At 49.6% G+C, this 19,471-nt stretch overlaps 1 protein-coding gene across 3 annotated transcripts in view; it reads right to left on the bottom strand.

Annotated features, from left to right (window-relative positions):
* Nucleotides 1–17,318, bottom strand: part of SIN3A (SIN3 transcription regulator family member A) — a 31,759-nt gene extending 14,441 nt beyond the window's left edge. The window contains exons 1-9 of one of the 3 annotated variants that reach the window (XM_033070320.1): nt 17,238–17,318; nt 9,042–9,262; nt 7,484–7,660; nt 5,965–6,071; nt 5,200–5,482; nt 3,083–3,334; nt 2,276–2,428; nt 1,320–1,478; nt 29–118 (exon numbers count right to left, since the gene is read on the bottom strand). In XM_033070320.1, the coding sequence (XP_032926211.1) occupies nt 29–118; nt 1,320–1,478; nt 2,276–2,428; nt 3,083–3,334; nt 5,200–5,482; nt 5,965–6,071; nt 7,484–7,660; nt 9,042–9,230 (1,410 nt within the window). In that variant the 5' untranslated portion in view covers nt 9,231–9,262; nt 17,238–17,318. Of the gene's footprint in view, nt 1–28; nt 119–1,319; nt 1,479–2,275; nt 2,429–3,082; nt 3,335–5,199; nt 5,483–5,964; nt 6,072–7,483; nt 7,661–9,041; nt 9,263–15,200; nt 15,374–15,934; nt 16,011–17,237 lie in introns of those variants that run through there. The other 2 variants (XM_033070319.1, XM_033070321.2) reach the window with 2 other exon arrangements.
* Nucleotides 17,319–19,471: the final 2,153 nt, after the last annotated feature.

The following is a 19,471-nucleotide window of genomic DNA, read 5'->3' as shown; positions in this document are numbered from 1 at the left end:
CATGCAACATCTGCATCCTGCCTCTCACCTTCTCAAAGAAGAGAGATTCTGTCCCCACACCATGTTTGCTGGCTTCTGCCAAAGACTGGTCTTTCAAACCAAGCAGCTTTGGTTTCTTCTGTTGTCACAAAAAGAAAGGTAATTAAAAATAAAAGGGGTGTTCAGCAAGTTGAGACAATTTGATTATCTCTCACACATGAGCGCCAGCTCCCTGACCCCACCATGTGCTTCCCATTAAAGGAAAGGTGGCTTTTCTGAAGGAAAAGTCTATTAAAACATGTGCTACAAGTTAATTTACTGAATGTTAATAAGTAGCATGCCACTCCAAATATCTGCAATACATTGTTGCACCCTTTCCTGTAACTAGCTGATTGTTTCCATCACACCACAGCATATTTTACTTGGAAAACTAGTTTGGAAAACTGCCAGAATAAATGATTTTCCTATCACTCATCCAGTTTTGCAAGTCTTACATCTCCCCAGAACTACAATTTTTTTTCTCTCTTACATTCTACTGCAAGATGCTTTATTTTCCCCACCCTCAGAAAGGCTGAAAGTTGCCTCCAAATTGTGCTTTATTTTGGTGCCCTCTATTTGAAGAGGAGAAGAAAGGGCAGAAGGGGACTTAAATGGTACAATTATGCCTGCTAATGCTTTTCATGACAAAGGAAGATATACAGGCTTCAAAAAAAGCAGGCAAATTTATCCTTCATGCACAAACACGAAGCCACCTGGCCACAGGACAATTTCTGTTGCACTACAAAGCCTCTGTGCTCTCACAAATCGTGCGTCATTTGAAAAGGGCAAACTCTGCTGAGAGAATAATCATTTATCATTGTATTAAAAGCTTTATCACAGGAAAGATGAGCAAACATGATTCTATTGCATCTGCCCCAAGTTCTACTACAACAAAGCCTTCAGGCACACCTTTACAGCTCGTCTTTCCTTACGTGCCTTAAGAACATTTGCTACAAATACTGGACAAATTTATTCTGTGGCATTACTGAGACTTTTGTCTCCACACTGCACAACTCCCCCTAATTAAACACTGCTACGAAAACAACATCTTTCTGATAAAGTGATGAAAACTCTGTTTCCCAAGCCATTAAAGTAACTATATCCCACCCTCAGCAACAGATACCAGCAATGGTTTGCAAAAATCAGACTCGTGCTTGGAAACAAGGAATTCTGAAAGCTTTAAAGACAAACATTATTTTCCCTGTTCTCAAGCTGCACCCAGTGCCACAAAAATCACAAGGACCTGGAAAACAGATCCTGCTCTGCTCCTGGGACAAACAGGGAGCAGCACAGGTTCTTACCTTCACAGGAGGGGTTGCTCCAGTGCCCGAGTGCCGTCGGATCTGGCAGCCATTCTGGTTAGGTCTCTGCTGCTTGTTGTTGAGTTGTGGCTTCTTCACTGTGCCCCCATGGTCATTCCTGACAGATTCCACTTTCTCTGCAGTTGTCTTACTTAACAGCTTGTTCAGAGACAAACCCATAAAAGCATTAGGGCTATGTTCCACACAGAATGTCACAGGAGGGTCTGGGCTGGAAGGGACCTTTAGGATCATTCAGTTCCAATGCCATGCCACAGTCAGGGACAATTTCCACTAGTACAAGTTGCTCAGAGCTCCATCTGACCTGCCCTTGAAAACCTCCAGGGATGGGGCAGCCACAGCTTCTTAGGGTAGCCTGTGGCAGTCTCACCACACTCACAGGGAAGAACTTTTTCCTAATATCTAATCTAAACCTACTCTCTCTCAGTTTGAAACCATTCCCCCTTATCCTGTCACTCCATGCCCTTGTAAAGAGTCTCTCCATCTTTCTTTGAGGCTCTCTCTCCAGGTACTGGAAGGCCACAATTAGGTGACCCCTGAGCCTTCTCTTTTCCAGGCAGAACAACCCTAACTGTCTCAGCCTTTCCTCACAGGAGATGTGCTTCATCCCTCTGATCATCTTAGTGACCTCCTCTGGACTTGCTCTGACAGATCAATGCCCTTCCTGTGTCGGGGACCCTAAAGCAGGATGCAGCAGTCCAGGAGTCTGCTGCTCCTCCCAGCTCTAGATGGATTTTACTGCAGATTTGACACCACCAACTTAGAACAATCCCTTTAAGCAAAGGAATTGCATTTAAAATACAAGTTAAGAGACAAGTTGTAGCCAGAAAATACAGACTACCCCCGACCTCCTTCCTACACCCCAAGAAAGCAACAGCAAAAGCACATTTTTCTGAACACTGCCCTAGGTATTTAATCCTATCTTCAAGGGTACTCACCACAGAGCTGTTGGCGTCAGGCAGGAATTGCCCAAATTCTGAGAGCAGATCCTCCTGGTTCTTGAAGAGGCGAGCCACCTGGGCATAGACCTCCTGCTCTGTCAGAGCTGGCGTGTAGTTCCCTCCCGCCTCCTTGGCATTACGCTGCTCCTTCTGCCAGAGGAAAGAGAAGTGTCAGAAGAAAGGATGCACAAACTAATCAAGTGACAAAGAAAAAATAAACCAGCTTTCTGTGACAGAAATAATGAAACAGCAAAGGTCTCAGCTCCTTAAAGTATCATACTATATTAATAGTATGACTCTCATATACTCTAAATATCTATATTTATATATACTATAAATACATCCTAAATGCCCAACAGGCCCTGGAACAGTAAGACACTGACCAAGGAAGTGGTTTCCTTGCTTTTAACATGGAGCTACAAACACATTGACTCATCCTGATGTGCTCATAGAAAAATGCCAAATACAGTTTTTAAACAAGTATTTCAGATACTTCCAAACAAAGATGATGGATTGAAACCTATTACTTCACACTGCTATGTAATCTTTCTAAGTTGCCAGACTTCTGCTTAGTTCAAGCAGAATTCAAGACCAGCCTAGACAGGGTTTGGAGCAACCTGACCTAATGGAAGGTGCCCCTGCCCATGGCAAAGATGATCTTTAAGGCCCCTTCCAATCCAAACCAGTCCATGATTATCACTGCTAGTACAGCAGAATACCCAAATGCCAGTTTTGTACACCCCTCCAAAGCAGAGGAGGAGAAATAACCACACACAGACACATATTCACGTTTCCAACACTCACCTGGTACGTATGGAGAATCTCCAGGAAGGCTTTGTAGATGTCTGGCTGTCCCTGGAACCGATTCTTGATCTTGTTGACATAGTTGATGGCGTGATTAAACTCCACGGGCTGATTGTTCTGCAGGGATGGTGTGGTGCCCAGAGAGATTGTCACAGGCGTGTGAGGCTGCACCGGCGGCGAGCGCGGCGATGCGTACGGCGGGATCGGCGGCGTTTGCTGGCTGGCAGGAGTATGAGCCTGCAACTGTGATGGCTGGTGAGAACACAGGCTGTGTTAGCAAGCAGCACACTCCCTCATGGATAAAGGCACTTTTAATCCACTTAGGGATAGATACATATTTAGTGGGCCAGCAGAGACTCAACCACATCAGCGAGACAAAATGCCTGGGCGATTCAAGTGGTTGTTTTTAAGATTATTTTCTTGCTTTAGACTGAAACCTGACAAGAGACACAAACTATCTCAAAAACTTGACAGAGCCAAAATGCATAGGTATGGCTGCCTCCAACACTACTGAAGAACTGTGGGATGTATAAAGGCAATGTCTAGGGAAAACTGGAGTTTCTTGAGACAAAAAGCAGGCAGTGAGTAATTATTTTGAATACTCTCAATGGACATTGAACAGCCAGATGAAAATTTGGTTTTGATGTGGCTGTTTTAAATGGAAATGGAAGCACTTATTCCCCTCACATTTTCACATTTCCAAACTTGTATTACACCGAGTTCTCAGGACTGAGAATGTAAATAACTGTCTTAGGATGGTCATAAATATCCTGTTACAAAGTCCTGCCTTGCTCAGCTGCCACTTCACCTGCCTGGTAGGGACGTCTTGCCTCATTGTTTAGCCTGTCCCTCAGGTTTATTTAAAGTTTCAGCAAAGATAGTCCAACATTTTGCAGGCTGACAGGGAGAAAACCACTTATCCCATGGTGTTAAGAAGGACACTGCTACAAATTTATTGAGAGCATGTACTTCTTCAGAAAAAATCCTTGAAATCTGGCACAGGCAAGTTCATTCTGGAATGATCTGCAGTGTCCAGTTTGGCAAATCTCTCAGCAAATCTTTCAGCAAGTTTTTGTTTGCCATTTCTGAGCAGGAAGTTGCATGTCCCAACAATGTTAGTCCAGAGATCAGCTAACCACCGCATTTTAAATCCTGCTCCTTTTTAACTGCATGTTACCTTTTCGTTTACCTTTTCCAGGCAGCTGCTACCTGACAGCCTAGGGATTAACCCTTGAAACTTTGGAGATTCCCTCCCCCTAAGGCTCTGAAATATTTGCACATTTTGAGGCTAAAATACACAATATTTTATCTGGAGTAATCTCCTTGAATGTCTATTATCTTGTTCTGTTCCACATAAAATACATCTTTTGGACAGTAGCGACTGGGTTATATCTAAACCACAGTCAAATTTGCTTGGTTACTGAAAGGTCTCTGTTTTGGGCACACACACCAATACCTACAGGCAATATCATAGTCATGTTGCTAAACTCTTCCACTTTAGATGTTGCCAAAAACTCCCGAACCCTTCCAGCTGACAGCTGAACCCTCTACAAAAACCATTCAATCTGAAAACAAGACTTCAAGCAATGCAGAATCCACCAAATAACAAATTGAGGTCTCCTAAAGGCTTAATTGCCTCAAGCATTTGAAATGACATAAACACTTTCACACCAAAAAGAACATCTTCACCACAACCTGTTTCATGGGCAATTTCTTGGGCCTTTAGGTCTAAGACAAATATACACAAAAGCAGGCAGATAATATGTGCCCAGTGCTTTAACTGGAAATTTTTTCCCTAGGTTTGCTGGAACACTTCTTGAATAATGCGTGTGCCGTTTACCAGATGCTCTGACTGTCTTTCAGCTCCCCACTGCCAGCAACAAGGCTTTTCCAAACCCTTAATGTTTTGGAAAGCTTATTTGAATTGCTGTCAAATTAACTATGACTGCATCTTCAAGTTTGAAAACGAGAAACTAATCCAGCAGCACACAACGCTTCACAAATACTACAAAAAAGCAGCATGGAAGTTAATTTTTCACTTTTTAGCTCCACACCAGCTTCAGCTGGAGGCAGCAGCATCCCCATGCTCTCAGTGCAGGTCACCCAAAGCCTCTCACCTTGCTGATTTTGGCAGGTGTGGGCTGTGGTGCCGGCTGTGCTGGTGTCGGGGTCGACTGCGCCGAAGGCTGCGACGGATGTGGCGGCTGTGGCTGTGGCTGGGGCTGCAGCCCGTGGGTGGGGATCTGGTGAACCTGCCCTGGGGTTGTCACGTTCACCATGTCGTTGGTCTGCACCTCAATCTTGTAGCCAGGTGGCAGGAAGGTGTTGAACCCCATGATCAAGTCTGGGTGGCCCTTGAAGAGCTGTGATACACGGCTGATCACCCCTGGAGTGTCGATGCTGGGGAAGGAATAAGATGACAATGTCACCATCCTCTGGGACCTTTCAGTGGGACAACCTTCTCCACACAGCAATCTTCCATCAGATTTTTTTCCCTTATCACCTCCAGCCTATGAAACAATGTCCTATAAGCACACTGCTGAACTCAAAAGTGACATTATTTTATGAGCCCAGACAGCATTTTATATCCACGAGATCCAGTCCCAAGTCTGACCATTATTAATGGGCAGACAACCAGACAGCCAGATGAATCAGCTGTCAAGGCTGAACTTGTGAACTCCCACTCTAAGCAGAGATTTAGTATACATGAAGGGATGCATTGCATTTTCAGAAAATAAAACACACAACTGCTTCTACATCATTGTCCAGGTGTGTTATTTTGTACAGAAAGGACAGAATTCAGCTCCTGCCCTGTGCTCCCATGTCCCCACACATGGCCACTCTTTGTAACCTGGTAGGAAAAGCAAAATGCAGCTTGTTACCTTTGAGATTTAAATTCCTTCATAATATCCAAGAAGTCATTGTAGACCTGTGGCTGACTACCAAACTGTAGCTTCACCTGGTCAAGGTAAGACAATGCATCCTCCACCTGGAGACAGACCAGACAGGTCATATTAGCACAGAAGATTTGATTTCACCACCCATTGTTCTGTAAAACACTCCTTATTTGAAAACACAGCTGTTAGCCCTGAGCCTGGGCAGGGAATTAAAGAGCAAAAAGCTCATGAGCCTGGTTAGTGTACTACAGCACTGTTTGAATAAGAGGTACTCACTCTCCACTCCTGGCTCACAAGATAAAACTGTACCAAAAAGAGATAAAAAGAAATAAAAAAACCAACACAGATCAGCAGAATTAGTCAGAATTAAAAAAAAAAACTAAACCAAAAATCAAAACCCAACACACTCCAAATTTACCATCACTGAAGTGACTGCTAGGATAAACAGAACTAGACTAAGTAGTTTTCCTGCATTCATCTGTGGAAATTATTATGGAAGTCTAAGAATAAGCAGAAAGTGGAAATGACATATTCAGTGTAGTAGATGTCTGCCAGGTACACGCTTGCACTTCTCTCAAAAAGCCAGACATTTCAGTTCCACATAGAAGGGCTTCGAAAATGGCAACTGTGGGTGGCAGATTGTTTTACACCTCCAACAGCAAGAGGTTCATGATTCGTGTACCAACAGCCAATTTTCAGAGGTACTGGAAGAACTTAAAGAGAAAGCTCTGGGTCCCTGTGCCTCCAGCAGCCCAGCCACGCACTCAGCAGCTGCAGGAGCCACACATGGGGCCTCTCTCTCCTCTGAAATTAAACTACAGCAACAAAAGAAAGACTCATGTATAGCCCCAACCTTGCACCAGCAAAGGATTTTCCATGGATTTCACTGTGAGGAAGAAACACTCTTTTTGAAACTGGTTTTCACAGGTTTGTAGAAATGAAGTTTCCCACATTCAGCAAAAGGAAAGGGCAGTGGTTTCCACCAAAACTGGAAAAGACTCACACCTTATTTGGAAGAAGCTGGAACAGGCATCAGTTTGTATGTATGTGCCTTCTCCAAATGTAGCAACTTAAAGGGGTTATTTTTGGTGGACTTCTCTTTGTTTAAGGGTTTTATAGCACATAATCTGAGAATAGAGCCTTCCTTACTCCCAAATTACTCCCACACAACCACCCACATATGCCATGTGTTCAAAAAAGCACCAAATGTTTTGGTAATTTAACCCATTCATCCAAATACTCCAAGCAATACATTTTTCCTTTCCCTCCCTGCCACAAATCTTTTCCTGGCGAGTCCAATTTCTTTTTAGTTTTGGTACGTGAAACAACAGGGCTTCAGCAGAAAGAGAAGTCCAATTCTGCATTCACCAGATTCCCAAACATGTGGAAGGAATGAGGGGAAAAAGGGACGGGGAAAAAGGGACAAAACAGATCGAAAAAGGGACGTGGTCACGGAAGGCATTTTGGGAGAGGATGGCTGACATCAGGCAGCTGCTGGCATTACCTTGAGCCTCTGGAACTGCTGCTGGCCCTGCACAGGCACGGCTGGGGGTGTGGGGTGCGTGTGGCTTGGCACCACCTGGCTGCCGTGGGGCTGCACGGGCGCGGGGTGGTGGTGGCCGCTGTGCACGGCAGCGATGGCCGGCCCGTGGCTGCCCGAGCTCTGCGGCACGGCCGACACCTGCCAAGGCAAACAGCATGTCAGGCATGGCCTCGTGGCAGGGAGCACAGAGCATCCCTGGCTTCCCAGGAACAGCACTACAACCAGGGGAGCAGAAAGGAGCTGGTTGGAGCTTTAATCATGACTGCTAACAACTTTACTCAACAACTCTCATCCCGTCCTCCGAATACAGCAAAGCCCTCCCTGCAAACACGTTCCAAACACAGGTTGTCCCCAGCCTGCACACTCAATGGGTGTCCAGTATGTCCCCTGACATAAAGACCTGAAAAAAGATGGCAAAATGGAATTTTTAATCTCTCAAGGTTCTCTCCTTTCCCTATGTGTCACAAGTAATAATCAGAGTGAATGAATCTTTATGGGCTGCTACATTCTTGATTACTCAGTTTGGGTACTGGAAGTGAAATTGTGGCTCTCTGGCATCAGCAGGCTCAGGGGAAAACCCAGCTTGGTATTTCCCCTAGAAAACCAGGGAAAGAACACAAAGCATGCACTTTTGGGACTTCTTCCTACCATAAACCAGGAAAGATGCAATTTCAAAAATCATTTTCACAAACCCCGTTTTCCATTCAAGCCTCTTCTAGATGGGACACACTTAATTTAATCCTCATGAACAGAATAAGGTTTGCCTGCTGCTCCATCTAAGTTCTTTTTAGGAAGGACTGCCAGTACCAACACATTCTCTTCCAGCTCCTGCAAGGGTCTGCCTGCAGCTCTTCAGGTCTGTGGCTGCCACTATCAGTGTGAACATCTTTTCTGCAGAAGCATGGATGAAGCTGTGTGTAAAATCAGGCACTAGATAGGGAGAACAGCTCACCAGCAACACAAGTGTGGAAGATTAAACATGCTAGAAATGTGGCAAAGATAAATATCCCACAAATAGCCTTTCCCTGCTCCTTCACTGACAGCTATCTCCAGTGTACTCTTAGAAAGATATTTTTTCTCCCTGTTCCCAACTGCCAGCTCCTTGTAAAGGAGGCAAGAGAGGGAAGAGTGCCACCTAATGACTCTGGGGTAATGTTTTCTGAAACATTTCAATTTTCCTGAAAGTCTTCAATCTAAATGCTGATCTAGTCTGTTAAGCTTAAGATCACCCAAGACACCATATGGCTTTTACAATAGCAAACCTCTTCCTGCTGAAAAACAGAAAAATGGAGGGAAAACCCTCCACAAACCTGACTCTGTGCTTCAAAGACCATGGTCTGAGAGAATCATTAGAAGAATTGTGCTCAAGATAGTCGGTTCATGAATGAAGCCAACTGACAACGAGGTGCACATCCATTTTTTAAAGGTGACCAAAACAAAACCTTGTGTCAAATACAGAATACGGTGCCACAGCACGGTGCTGGCTGTCCAGGGAGCTGAAGGCTGAGCGCACACCCACCTGGTAGCTGGGAGTTACAGAGTACTGGATCCCCGTGGCTGACTGCATGGTCTCAGAAACAGCCTCATAGACCGGTGGGGCCGGGGCGAGCACGCGGTGCTGATGCGGGAAAGCCTCGGTGCTGCCGGCGAGACGCCTCTGCTGCGACGCGTACACGGGTGACTCCTGCTCATCCAATCGCCGCTTCATGCTGAACTCATGCTCGGCAAGCACCACAAAACCTGGGGGAAGCACGGTGGTTATTGGTAATACATTGTTATCAATGGGGAATTGAGTTGGCGCTCCCGTCCTGCAGCATTGCCGCCAGCAGTTTGGGGGGGTTTCTGGCTGATATCTTGGGATGGGAAGGTGGAATTAAAGACTTAGCTTTAGGATAAAACAGGCAACTGTATCTCACCACAAAAAGTACAGCCTTACTGTTGTAGTAACTTTGAAGTTAATGGTTTCTTCAGCCTCACCTAAAGGATGTTGCTAAGTGAAGCGCACACAGACCCTGAGTGATGCAAAGCTCGTGAGCACTACAGAATATGTTACCTACACACCATTTATACTGACAGCAGAAAAAAACCCTCTTGGACAGTCCAGGTAGGATGACAGCTGTGAGAGATGCTTTAAGACATGGGAAAAAAGCAGGATGCAGTTCAGAGTTTGAGGTCACTTACAGAGCCCCAAAGCATTCTGCATTTAATACACATGTACTATACTCATTTCATGTGTACCTTTAGCGAAAGACATAGGCCTGCTATACCAGGAGTATTTTGGATACCACATGCCACACCTGTGGTCCTGCCAGCACCCTGGCCCCACTCAGAAGTTGGATTCCTGCCTGCCTGCCAGGGAGCACAGATCAGCAGCTCCTTCACTTACTCCCCCGTATTTTTCTTCATGTTCCTGCCCAATCTCAAGTTGATTTCGCTTTGAATCCAACAGGTCGTTCTGCCACTGTCCCACTCCAAAAGGAGCCATGAATTCCTGGCTCTGTTGGATTCAACTAGTCCCCTCAGTATTCTTTACTGCAAGCAAATTCCAGTGCTGTTTTCTGTCCATTGATAGTTATTGCCATCCTCAAGTTATTACTGGCTGTTTATCAAAGATGTTTGAAGGACAGGAAACAGTGAAACCAAGCTCTCCTGCTTCAGAACCTTTCCAAAGCACTCCCATTCATCCATGTGCTTGCCTTAGCAATGAGAGGGAATGATGTTCCCTCAGAATAATGGTACAACAGCCAACCCCCATCTACCAAGTCAGGACAGCTTTCCACAGTCTAAATCTGTCATTAATCAAATAACCCAAAGATCATTAACTAACATCTCATGTCAAATACGGAAACAGGAATCAACAGGCCAGAGGTGCAGATTTTCCCCTCCATGACATCAAACATAGAAGATATTTGGAAATATTTGTTTTAAAGATAATTTCATTCCACTCTTGCCATTGGCAGGGACACCTTCTGCTATTCCAGGCTGCTCCAAGCCCTGTCCAGCCTGGTTGTGGGCATTTCCAGGGATGGGGCAGCCACAGCTTCTCTGGGAAAGCTGTGCCAGGACCTTGCCACTCTCAACAGGAAAAAATTTCTTCCCAGAATCCAATATAAACTCTATTAGTGCCTCCTTTCACTTGGAGAGGGTAGGACAACAAGGAAGATGACTTAATTTATTTTTGAAGTAACTCTTCAAGTTTAACCTCTCAAGAGGTCCCCAAATCAACTGGTAGGTCACAGACAAGAAGTAGAGAACTCCCTGCTCCAAGTAAAGGGGAAAGCTCATCAACTGCATCTTAATTACAAGCTACAATCCCTAAGTAAGCCTGACCCCCAGCACACACTCAGCAAGCAGAGGAACACACTCTAGGAACTCACTTTTCTAATGGTGCCTGCACTGGTTGTCTTTCCAACTGGTCTCTGCTGATAAATGAAGAGCCAGGAAGGTTAACACGGAACTACTTCTCCCAGGCACAGATTACATTTCACTTTGCAAAAACATCATTTTATGCTAATAAGGTTGGGACTAAACGGAGTAAATCCAGCCCCACACCATCCATCCACGAGCAGAGCTGGCCAGGATTTTGCATGACAATCGTTGAGTGCACAAGTGAAGGGTGGGTAAAGCTTTGGTGGCAGCTATTTACAATCTACTCTCCTGGATACCCTCCTGCTCTGAACACTGGTCCCTCGGCCAGTCCTGCCACTCCCTTCTGAACTCCCAGGCTGGCTCTCCCCTCACTCCTTCTGTGTGTAGAGCCATGTGGTGTAGTGGCTGTCCAGAGTCCCACCCTTGGGTCTCATTTCCCAAAGCAACACTCTACACTCAGATGGACTCACCAGCCCCTAAAGCAGAGGCTGTCTCAGGTCAGAAGATGGCTGGAAGCCCCACATGCCCTTATGAGGATTAAAATGCCACCTTAGGCTGTGTGAGAAGACTTTTCTCCATGAAGATACCACAATTCTTGGCCCGTGAGGCCATGGGAATCGTGACAGCACCAAGGATCCATTACCATACACACACCAACAGTGTGAACATCAGATTTTGAAGCCCTCAATTCTTGCAGGACAAGTATACAAACTTGCAAAAATCTAGTTTGCTGTATGGCTGATCTTAAAACTTCTGTAAAGCAAAAATTAAAGCTCGCATTCATCTTCCCTCTGAATTCCCATCACTTTCACCAACTGAGCCTGGACTCTGCTTTTATCCAAGCACTAGACCCCCTTCAACTGTGAAATTCTGTATTAAACATGGGTGTGTATATATATAAAAATATAGTCAATATATAGGTAATAGTCAATAGCATCAGGTAACACTAAACTAACTCCTACCAAGGGTCTGCAATCCACTGCTAAAAGTGTCTCACAGCAAACCTGCCCTTAATGAAGATTGCTAATGGACAGGCTTTATCAATCCTAGCAGAGAGATGATCTCAAAGCTCTGCTGCACCTAGACAGAGACTAGTGATGGTAACTCTGCATCCACCACCAGCACCCAAACTCTGCAGAGAGGGGAAAGCAAACCAGCACCTCAACAGTGACTGGTCTGCATCCTGCAGGAGGAGATAGGATGCTGAATGGTCCCAAAGCGCATTCATTCCCTCACTGAAGTCCTGCTAATCTTCACCTGGCATCTCCCATCCATCTCCTCTGTTCAAAAGCTGGAGAGATCTGTCATACAGCAAGTCCTACCCCTCCTACAGCCCACCAAAAAGCTGAGGAAGGAACACTGAGATGAACCCCAAGAAGAGTCATGTCATTTTGAACTAATTTAGCCAAAGTGTGCTGCTCGAAGGGGCAATTCCACCCACTTCCAGCCTCACTAACAACTGATTTTTCCTTAATGATGGCAAAGCCCAGCTAAGGGAAAGGTTTTTTGAGAATAAGCACATAACATCAAAGACTTGCACCCTCCACGTTACAAACAATACTACGCTGAGCTGATGTCATCTCAGAAATGCAGCACACATCTCTGGCATCCCCTCATGGACTTTGAAGTGTAGATTTACAGAGCCCCAATTCAAACTGCAACAACCTTAATTTGGAGGTTGGAAAGCCCTCAAAATACAGCAGGGACTGAAAGCAAGTCACAAAATTCAGGTACTTTCCTTTGTTAAAAGCATAACAGGATGCATGTAGGAGATCTTAGCTCCATCTGAGCGGACCAAGTAAAGAATTGAATTCCCCTGTAGCATTTCTACCCAAACTCTTTTAACTCCTTCATTCCATCTAGGGGAGGATGAAAACTATTGGGTTTTTTTTTCCCGGAGGTTTTTAGTGTTTCTTCCCACCTGTGCCATCTCCCAGCTCACCAGGCAGGATGCATCAGGCAGACACACACATGGGATTCTCAGCTGGTAAAGCAAAGGAAAAATTAAGAAAAGCTATGTTGCATCTCAGTAACAGCAACAGAAGCACAAGAGCCCAGGTGTGGCAGCTCCGCTCCTCAGCATTTTACCACAAAATATCCCAAAAATCTCTGTTATTTCTATTGCAGGTTTTCCCACCATATAAGCAGGGTCTTCTGGCATTAGAGATCAGCTGGTAAAGTTCAAAGAAAAAGCCAGAGACTAGGAAGGAAGCAAATTGGGAAGGTGCCCTGCCTCAACACCTGTTGGAAACTCAAAACACCACCTTCACCAACAAGCTGTAAAAGATCCACTTTTAGGAGAGGATTCTGGCTCCTCTGAAAAACTGCAGGGAAATTGCAGAGCTGCAGAGGATTTATTTAACACATGTGAGTGCTTTTTAAAAGGTTTTCTTTCGAGGGAAAGAGGAGCAGCAAGTGTAAGTCTCAACTCTGCTCCCAGAAGAGTGACGGATGTCCTGCAGGACACATCCCACAGGATTATGGAGGAGCACATGGCAGTGCCTGTTGGAAAGGAGCCGGCTCAGGTTCCGGGAGCGCGGCTAACCCAGCCACACGACTTCCAGAACATGACCCAGCTTGTTCAGCAGTCACTGCTACACTTTGTTTTCACGGTGCCACACACCCTGCAGCACAGGGATAACCCCTTGGCCACGCTACAGAAAGGCACATCCAGGACCAGAACTTCATTCCAAACTGAAATGAGAAGCATCCTGAGTAAAAGGTGCTAGAAAAGCACAACCTGGAGCTTTGGGAGAGTTTTCTGCAGGGTGACACCGTGCCAGCGCTCACCACGAGGCAGATGGGACACAAAAAAACCCCACTCGTCCAGATGGGTGACAAGTTGGTGAGGCACTGATCCTGCTCTGCCAAAAACCCCACTGCACAGAGACAATCCAAACCATGCTCTACAGAGCCTAGAGCATTGTTTTGCCCCCTTCCCTGACTGCACCTATCCCGTGCACAGGGAGAATGATCAGAATTCTTTTATCTAACCAAATGAAATAAGGAAAGACCCAGCAGGGTTGGAAAAAAGTAGCAAGGTCCCAAAAGTACACCCCAGGCTGCAGTGACAGCTATTATGGGGCTCTTTTCTGCTCCAGCTCCAACAGCCATGAAAGCTTTCCAACGCTGGAGAAGTCCAGAACAGCAATCTGGACAGAAAACGATTCATAAATCCTGGAAACGTAAACGACCCGCCTGCCAATTCCAACACGACGCTCCCAGCCCCAAGAGCCACACGTGCCAGCAGTCTGTGCAGAGGGCTCCCCCAGCAATCCCCCTTCCCCACACTGCTCACAAAGCCAGCCTGAAGCAGCCAGTTTTCCCAAAGTTGAGAAAATCAGGGCTGGATTTTTGGATGAATGATTACGTTACAGCATCTCAAACAAGTTCATGCTGAGACCATGTGTCTTCACCAGAAGCAGAAGGTGGGAGGGATAAGGATAAGATACTCTGGGGGGAGAAAGCAGGATTCCCTTTTGCAAAGAGCATACCCATGTGAAAAACTGCTAACTTTACCTCAGCAGGGGAAAACAAAAGAAAAAAAGTGGTTTTAAACCCTTAAAAAGTGGTTTTCTGTCCTTGGAGACCCAGACACCAGGTTGCCAAGGCACTTTATGTGATGAAGGAAGTTTTACGGATGCTTTAAAATTAGTATATTAAAACAAAATGCCATTTTAATTTAAAATGCTGTGATATACCTAATTCTATATAGTAATGTTTACTTTTCTGAAATGGTATTTTTAAAAATAATTACAAGTTAGGGGTGGAAAATGGCCAGTACAGATAGAGCTGTACTGATTTAAGTTGAGCATTTCCCACTTGTTTACTGACCCCACACCTTTTAGTACAACTCAAAGCAGCAAGTTAAGAGAAACATGAGGTGTTATGTCAGCCCTAAGCTACACTTTAACACACAGACCAGGTTTAGATTCGTCTGGACAGCGTGGGAGACTGAAAATCCACACACAGCTGGAAATGCCTTTGATAATTAGTTTAAAATAGAGCTGATACAACTTCTTTTGCTCCATTTCAGTGGTCCAAATAAATAGATTTCTTTAGGGATGTAACTTCTGTGGTGTTATTCACACAAATAACAACTGTTAAAATTCATTCTGAACCCAGGCCAGGAAAAGGCAGAAGAAACAGGATTTGGTTAAGCAGACACAAAGCACGGTGATACTTTTACAGCTACCTGAACTCAACCAGGTTCCTGCTATCAAAAAAAAAAAAAAACAATAAAACAAACCTAAAGTAGTTTCTAGGGATGTATAATAGCCTGAAGAATTAAAAGAAGGGGATGAAATACCAATGCAAGGAGGACGAGCAGATCAAACCCGCTGGAAAATTAATGGGTGCACGAGGAGCTCTCGGGTTTCCACCTATCTACGCGCCGCTCCAACAGGTCCTTTCGGAGAGCGGTGCTGCGGAGCTGCGAAACTGCGGAAAGCGGCGATCCCGGACCGACCCCGGGTGATCCCGGAGCCGGACCCCGGCGGGGGGGCACGGCCCGGCCGAGCGCTTCCATGGCAGCTCCGCCGGGAAGTTGGCGGAACACCGGGACCGGAGCAGCACGGCGTTCCCCCCGCTCGGCTCTCGGAACGCCCCCCCCGGGCGGGCGGGAGCGCCGGCGCGCGGTGCGGCCGGTACCGGGGCCGTGCAATGCGGGCGAGCGCTGCCGGGGGCGGTCCCGCCGCAGCCCGGGAGCGGCACCGGGCGGAGGGCGGGCGGAGGGGCGGGGGGAGGAGGCGGTGCCCGGCTCGCAGCGCGCCCAGCGGCCGCCGCACGCTCCGCCCGCCGCTCCCGCCATGCCGGGGCCGGGACACCCCGGCGGGGCGGGGCGGGGCGGGAGGACGCGCGGCCGCCCGCGCGGGCCGGGGCTCCCCGGGGAGCCGCGCCGCGGGCACCGACCGGCCCCCCCCTCCCCCCAACCCCGCGCCGCCGCCGCCGCACCGGCGCCAGGCCCCGCCCCCTACGGATCGCCGGAGGGGGCCGGCCCCGGGCCCGGCGGCCTCCCGTCCCCGCCGCCCCGCTCTTCCTTACCTCGAAGCGGGCCCTGGCAGCGGCCGGGTCTCCCTCAGGGTCCGGGGGTGGCGGGCACCTCCCGGGCGGGCGGCGGGGGCGGGCTGTCCCCGGCGCAGTGAGAAGGGGGGGTCCCCGCGCCCCTCCTCCCGGAGGGGGGGGGCGGGCGGGGGCGGCGCCGGTGCCCCGGCGGGGGCGGGGGGCTCGGCGGGGGGGGTAAGATGGAGTAACCGTCTGTCGGCCGCCGCGGCGGAGCGCTGCCCGCTTCTCTGTTCCCCGGGAAATCCCGCCCCTCCTCGCGCAGGGGGGGAGCCCCGAGCGCCCGTTGGCTGAGACGCGCGCCAGTCACTCTCTGGGCCAATGGGAGTGCTGGCCCCGCCCACCAGGCCCTCCCCTATTGGCCGCGGCCCCCAGGAAGGGGATGTGGAGAGGAAGGGAGGGAGGAGAGGAGTGGGGGAGCGACCGCCGAAGAAAAATGTCCGTATAAGCAGCACGCCCCGCCCCCGTCCCGCCTCCCCCACCGCCCTATTGGCTGCCAGAACAAAGCGCCGGCCAATCGGCGAGCGGGACCGCGCCGCCGTCACGGAGCGAAGCCCACCCACGCGGAGAAGTGGCCCCGCCCGCCACCGGCGAGGCCACGCCCCCCTCTCTGGGGAGCCCTTTTGTGGAATGTTTACATCGCGGCTGCGGCCCGCGCCAGCAGTTCCCCCCGTCGCTCTCCCCCGGCCCCGGGCCCCGGCGCCAACCGGTTCGGCGGGGGGAAGGTGGGGGGGAACTTAGCGGCGGGGCCCGGGCCCGGGGGCGGCGCGGCGCTGCCTTTTGTCCCCGACCCCTTCACTTCCGGGATGGCGGCGCCCCACGTGGGGCGGGTCGGTTGCACGTGCGGGCGGGGAGCACACGGCACACGCACACACTCGCTCACGCTCACGCCCCGCACACTCGCACACACTCACACTCACGCACGCACGCACCGAGGAGGAGGAGGGGGGAAGTGGGCGGTGCGCGCCGCGGGGGGGCGGAGCCCTCAGCTGCCGCAGCCAATGGTGTGTGAGGGAGGGGGCGTGGCCACCGCGGCAATGGCCGCCCCCCTCCCTCCTCCCCCCACGCGCACACACACTCAGTCACTCGCCCCCCCCAGCTCCCGCCGCCCGTCGCGCGCTTCCCGCCGGCGGGATCCGGAGCGCGCGCGCGCTTCTCTCCCCTCATTCCCCCCCACTCCCATCGTTTCCCTCAGGTTCCCGCCCGCCCGCCCCTTGAGAAGCGATTCCCGTGAAGGGAAGGCAAAACTGGGAAAGTGTGTGTGGGGGAAGCAGCTGTTACATACCCTCAACGCGCAGGCGAGCAGCCCTGAATGGAGGGGGAACTCCCCCCGGGGCGGATTGGCCCCGCGGTGCCGATCGTCACGGCTGCACCGCCCACGGCGCAGGGGGGCGCGGCTGAGGGGGCTCTGAGGGAAAGGCCTCTCGGCGGGAGGGAGCCCGGCGTTCTCCTGCGCTAAAACAAGAGATGGGGCTTTAATGCCTTCCATCGTCATGTTTCTCTCTCCCTTGGGGAAGTTGTGGAGTGGGGTGCTGGCTCCCCAGACGGACGCTGGAGGAGCCAGGCCTGGCTCGTCTGGGCATCCAGAGCGTGCTGGGGAAAGGGTGAAGTACAAACGCACACGTTCCACGCTTCTATTAAAATGTGTGTATTTCGAGCACCTTCGCTCAAACTACGTCTAAATCTGCTAGTTTTCTTTTTTTTTTTTTTCTTCTTTCCAGCTGTTCCTCCCTTTCTCAGCCCGGGAGCGTTGCGGGAGCAGGCAGGGAGGTGGTGCCGGGACAAGCAGGCACAGCAGAGCAGGCTCCCTGGGGCTGCAGCTCGGTTTAACCCTGGACGTGGGGCTGCAGGGCCACTGCACATCCAGCCTGAGCCTTGGAAACCCCAGGCAAGAAAGCAGAAGGGCTGGGAAATGAAGCGCTCCGGAGCTAGGCTCTTTCCAAACTCCCAGGGCGCAAAATTACCAGCACTAAAGTAATCGTCATTAGCCAGGCGGCGTGCATGCAGCCGAGGAAGCCAAATGAGACAGGTGGGCACAGCGATGGCAGCGCCGCTTCAGGATTGCCCTGCAATGCCTTTAAATCCCCGCTTCCAGACTCCAGCGGAACTTTGGATTTCGTTCTTGGATTGCTGTTACTTTTGTCCGTGGTGGCTGATCCCGATCTCTGGGCCACTCCAGGGAAGGGGAGATGATCCTGCAGGCATCAGGCTGCCTGCACTCAACAGCCCGTTTTTCCCACAGCCGTCCAGACAATACAAAGTTTTCTTTCCAGTAACTTTTGGCTGTCTGCGTGAAGTGACCATTTCCAGAGAAATCTTTATTTCTGCTGCTCAGCAAGGTCTGCTGGCACAGAAGGAATGGATGGAATAAAACATCACGTTGTGCAAGAGGACCGAAAACACTGGCTTTGAGGAGAAACGCAGCCCTGGAAATAGTAAAGGAGGGTGAGTGTTTGGGTTGTTTTTCCATGGAAAAGGTTTACAACCTTTTCCTCTGCCTCCAGCACAGATGGGATCATCATCCCTCCTCGAAGGGAGCAGCATATCCAAGCTGCTCCCATTCAGAGACAGAGTTGGTGATCTGCATCCCCCTCCTCTGGTGATTCCTACCAGACACCCAGGCAGTCGAGTCTTGGAAAAGTTTTGGTTCTCTGTGCCCACATCACATGGAATTGAGCTAAAAGGCACAACCACCTTTAGTGTGTGCACAGAGCGGGCTTGGTTGGGATTTCAAAGCCCATGGAAGAGAGAATGAGCTGGGCACACCCGTGGGGCCACGTGGGACTCTTGGCATCACCTGCAGCTTTTGGATCTGGACCTGACACTCGGCCAAAAGCCCTGCTGAGCCACAGAGAGCTGCTGCTGACAGCGCAGGATTAACAGTAAACTGCAAACATCCCCTTCCTGCTTGTGAAGAAAGCCCAGCTGGGTGAAAAAGTTTGGCAGTGAGGAGGGAAGGCCCTGGGAGTCTTCCTTCAGAGGATGAGAGCTCCCTCGAGGAGCCACCCTGCACTGGGTGCCTGGAGGGAAACTCTGGGGCAGCCTGAGGAACAGATCACAGTGCCTGAGCTGATGCTGCTTCAGGACACAGCTGGGTGGAAAATGGTACCTGGGAGGATGGGACACTGCAGCTGAACCAGAACCACACTGCAGGCAGGATGTGCACAGTTCCAGGGACACTCCTATGCACCAGGACATGCAGCCCTTCCAGACAGATTCCCTGCTGCCTCTGGTTCTTTTCCAGCCTTCCAGTGCTTGTGTCTGACCTCGGTTTGGCACAGCCAAGCCACTCCACACCCAGAGCACAAAGGAAAGCTTCTCCCTGTGCTAATCCTAGAAAGACACTGGCATCCCTCACTTTTTTAGGCTCCAGCTGAGCAAACACAGGTGCTGCTCTTCACACCAGCCAGCTGCCCTGCTCTGGGGCACGAGCTCCCTCGCTGGCTCTAGGGCTTCATTTGCACAAGCTGCCTTTTTTCCTCCCTCGTCCCTAAGCCTCAGGCTGCGGCTGCTGCTCTG

The sequence above is a fragment of the Catharus ustulatus genome, chromosome 12 (genome assembly GCF_009819885.2).
Source record: "Catharus ustulatus isolate bCatUst1 chromosome 12, bCatUst1.pri.v2, whole genome shotgun sequence".
NCBI classification, from domain to species: Eukaryota; Metazoa; Chordata; class Aves; order Passeriformes; family Turdidae; genus Catharus; species Catharus ustulatus.
Note: the sequence above shows the minus strand (reverse complement) of the source record. Positions and strands in the feature narration are given on the sequence as shown.